This window comes from Chelonia mydas, chromosome 24 (assembly GCF_015237465.2).
Source record: "Chelonia mydas isolate rCheMyd1 chromosome 24, rCheMyd1.pri.v2, whole genome shotgun sequence".
Classification (NCBI taxonomy): domain Eukaryota; kingdom Metazoa; phylum Chordata; order Testudines; family Cheloniidae; genus Chelonia; species Chelonia mydas.
In genome coordinates this window covers 15208157-15211624 of record NC_051264.2, presented here as the reverse complement: position 1 = coordinate 15211624, position 3468 = coordinate 15208157, and the positions used below count along the sequence as shown (strand labels likewise).

The 3468-nt window shown below is 69.1% G+C and overlaps 1 protein-coding gene across 1 annotated transcript; it reads right to left on the bottom strand.

Annotated features, from left to right (window-relative positions):
* Positions 1-348: 348 nt before the first annotated feature.
* Positions 349-2492, bottom strand: LOC114021415 (E3 ubiquitin-protein ligase RNF19B). The gene is made up of 4 exons (XM_037883423.2): positions 2376-2492; positions 2158-2255; positions 1230-1379; positions 349-1117 (listed from the first exon to the last, which is right to left on the bottom strand). Exons 1-4 carry the CDS (start codon positions 2443-2445, stop codon positions 704-706), a joined length of 732 nt encoding a protein of 243 aa, XP_037739351.1. The 5' UTR covers positions 2446-2492; the 3' UTR covers positions 349-703.
* Positions 2493-3468: the final 976 nt, after the last annotated feature.

Here is a 3468-nt window from a genome sequence, read left to right as displayed (position 1 = left end):
TGGTAACTCTCCAGGCTGAGGCCTTGTTAAGGCCTAAGGAGGTACTGGGGCTGCAGAGGCAGCTGGTCCTACCCCCTTGCCAGTGATGAGTGGCTATTACAGACTGAGGTCTGCCCCAGGGAAAGGGGACTAGCTCTCTATAGCCCACTGCTGCGGCTCCCAGGGACTTAATGATTGCAGCCACTGTCAGAAGGGTATTGGCTGGGAATTTCCTTAGTTTTTGTTGTAATTTAGTATCTGTCTATACATCCCCCGTACCCATCTATCCATCCTCGTATACCCACATCTCTCTCTCTGTCATACATGTCAATGACTGATACTTTAACCATTATCCAATCACATCAAAGATTTTAGCTTTGGAATTTCCTTCCTTTAATGGTAATATTAGAAGAGATTCAAGGCCCCTTGTCCTCCCCCTGTCCATTCATTGCCGATTTGAGTCACTCATTCAGACACACAATTACCTTACACAATTCCATTACGTTGTGGTGGCACCTAAATGCCCCAGCCACGCGGGGACCTCACTGTGCCAGGCGCTGCACTGAGGGAGGGAGAGGAAGCCCCTGCCCCCGATGCCTGGAGTCCTGACAGCCCTGGGAGGGGAGTCAAAGCATCCCCCGCTTGTCTCAGATCCCTCCTCTCCAAAACCCCTGGCTCCAGCCCGTGACATTGGGCACTACAGGGCTGCCCCTGGAAGTTGGGATTACCGCGTCCCCACCCCACCCTCACAGACCAGCTGTGGGTCAGCGATGGGGCAGGGAGGCTGGTGTCCCCTGTACAGACGCAGACAGCGGTAGCAGAAACAACACCTGCATTCAGGGCAGACCACCATGGGGCAGCCCTGTGCGGTGTGGCTCAGGAGGGCTTTGCAACCGGGGCAGGCCCGCAGCGAGGGGCAGCCGTGGATGGACGATCGTGGGGCCTGGATCTTGGGGGCGTCGTGCAGCGCGGCCTGTAGGGGGCAGCGCGAGTCAGAATGGGATGAGGGGTCCCTCCATTCCCTGCGGCAGCCCCAGCAGAAGCAGTACAGCCCCCCGGCCCGCTGGGAGCAGGGCAGGCAGGGCGTGCGCAGGGTCCCGGGGTCCAGGCGCTGGACGAGGTGCTGGCAGCGCGGGCACTGCAGGGCAGAATGAGGACGCATTAACTACGGAAACCCCCGCCCAGATCCCAGCCTGAGCCAGATCCGGGAGAGAGGGGCCCAAGTCCCGCTCACCTCCCGCAGGACTCACCTGGCGGTAGCTGCCCCTGGCGCCCTCCTGCGCCAGGATTTGGGCCTCCAGCGTGGCCCGGTCCTTGTCCGAGAAGAGCCTGAGTTTGCACAGCTCCTGCCAGAGCCAAGGGGTGTCCGGGCAGCGTGGGCAGCGGAATGAGGTGACGCCCTGGACGGGAATGGGGGGACCTAGATCAGCCCCCAGCTCTCCCCTGCGGCTCCCGGCCACCCACCTACCCCACCCCCATCCCACCCCAACTGCCTTCCCCCTTGAACCCCCAATCTCCCCTCCCCTTCCCCTGTCACTCCTCATCCAATCCTCCTGGCACCCCCTAACCCCTTCCCTTCCCCAACTAACCCCTCCCCATGGAACACCCCTCCCTTTCCCCTGTCACTCTGCATCCCCCTGGCACCCCCTAAACCCTCCCCTTCCCCACCACCCCAACTGACCCTCCCCATGGAGCACCCCTCCCCTTCCCCGGTCACTCTGCATCCAATCCCCCTGGCACCCCCTAACCCCTTCCCTTCCCCAACTAACCCCTCCCCATGGAACACCCCTCCCCTTCCCCGGTCACTCCTCATCCAATCCCCCTGGCACCCCCTAACCCCTTCCCTTCCCCAACTAACCCCTCCCCATGGAACACCCCTCCCTTTCCCCTGTCACTCCTCATCCAATCTCCCTGGCACCCCCTAACCCCTGCCCTTCCCCGTCACCCCAACTAACCCTCCCCCTGAACCCCCACCCCCTTCTCCATCACCCCAACTGACCCCTTCCCCCCTAAACCCCCACCCCGTCTCCTGGCACCCCCCAGCAACGCCCCATCACTCCCTCAACCTGCCCCAAATCTTCTCTGAAGTTCCCCCACCCCCTCGACTCCTCCCCCCCGAAGGCCCCGCCCGGCGCCCACCTGCCCATAGCCGGGCGGGGGGTGTGTGTGGGGGGTTACCTGGTCCAGCAGTGCCCGCACCCATCCCCGCAGCCCGGCCGCGCTCACCCAGTGCCCACAGGACAGCGGGCCTCGCAGCGCCCCGGGGGGCCCCGCGCCTGCAGGGAGAGAGCGGGAGGGGTGAGAGGGGCCCGACCCCCTGGGAGCCCCGCTGCTCCCGCCCTTCCCCAGGGGTGACCCCACGGGGGGAGGGGCATGGGGAGGGGCCGGGGTCTCACCTGGGGGCCCCCCGGGGCGGCAGATCACCTGGAACCGCTCGGCCAGCGCCCGCCACTGCTCCGACGCCATCGCAGGCTGCCGGGAGCACAGACACGCTTTCCCTTTCGCTTTCCCCCCCGCCGTGCCCAGCCCCCCAGCCCTGCCGGTGCCCCTCACTCCCGACCCGCAGCCCCTGCCGGCCCAGCCCTGCCCTCCCGGCCCCCCCAGCCCTGCCTGTGCCCCTCACTCCCGACCCGCAGCCCCCTGCCGGCCCAGCGCTGCCCCCCGCCCCCCCCCCCAGCTCTGCCGGTGCCCCTCGCTCCCGACCCGCAGCCCCTGCCAGCCCAGCCCTGCCCTCCCGCCCCCGCCCCCCAGCCCTGCCGGTGCCCCTCGCTCCCGACCCGCAGCCCCCTGGGCTCCCCCAGCCCTGCCGGCGCCCCTCGCTCCCGACCCGCAGCCCCCTGCCAGCCCAGCTCTGCCCTCCCGCCCCCGCCCCCCAGCCCTGCCGGTGCCCCTCACTCCCGACCCGCAGCCCCTGCCAGCCCGGCCCCCCCACCACCCCAGCCCTGCCGGTGCCCCTCACTCCTGACCCACAGCCCCCTGCCAGCCCAGCGCTGCCCTCCCGCCCCCTCCCAGCCCTGCCGGTGCCCCTCACTCCCGACCCGCAGCCCCTGCCAGCCCAGCCCTGCCCTCCCGCCCCCCCCCCCCAGCCCTGCCGGTGCCCCTCACTCCCCACCCGCAGCCCCTGCCGGCCCAGCCCTGCCCCCCCGCCCCCCCCCCCAGCCCTGCCGGTGCCCCTCACTCCCGACCCACAGCCCCCTGCCAGCCCAGCCCTGCCCCCCCACCCCCCAGCTCTGGCCGTGCCCCTCACTCCCGACCCGCAGCCCCTGCCAGCCCAGGCCCCCCACCCCCACCAGCCCTGCGGTGCCCCTCACTCCCGACCCACAGCCCCCTGCCAGCCCAGCCCTCCCCAGCCCTGCCGGTGCCCCTCACTCCCGACCCGCAGCCCCTGCCGGCCCAGCCCTGCCCCCTCCCCCCCTCAGCCCTGCCGGTGCCCCTAACTCCCGACCCGCAGCCCCTGCCAGCCCCACCCCCCCAGCCCTGCCGGTGCCC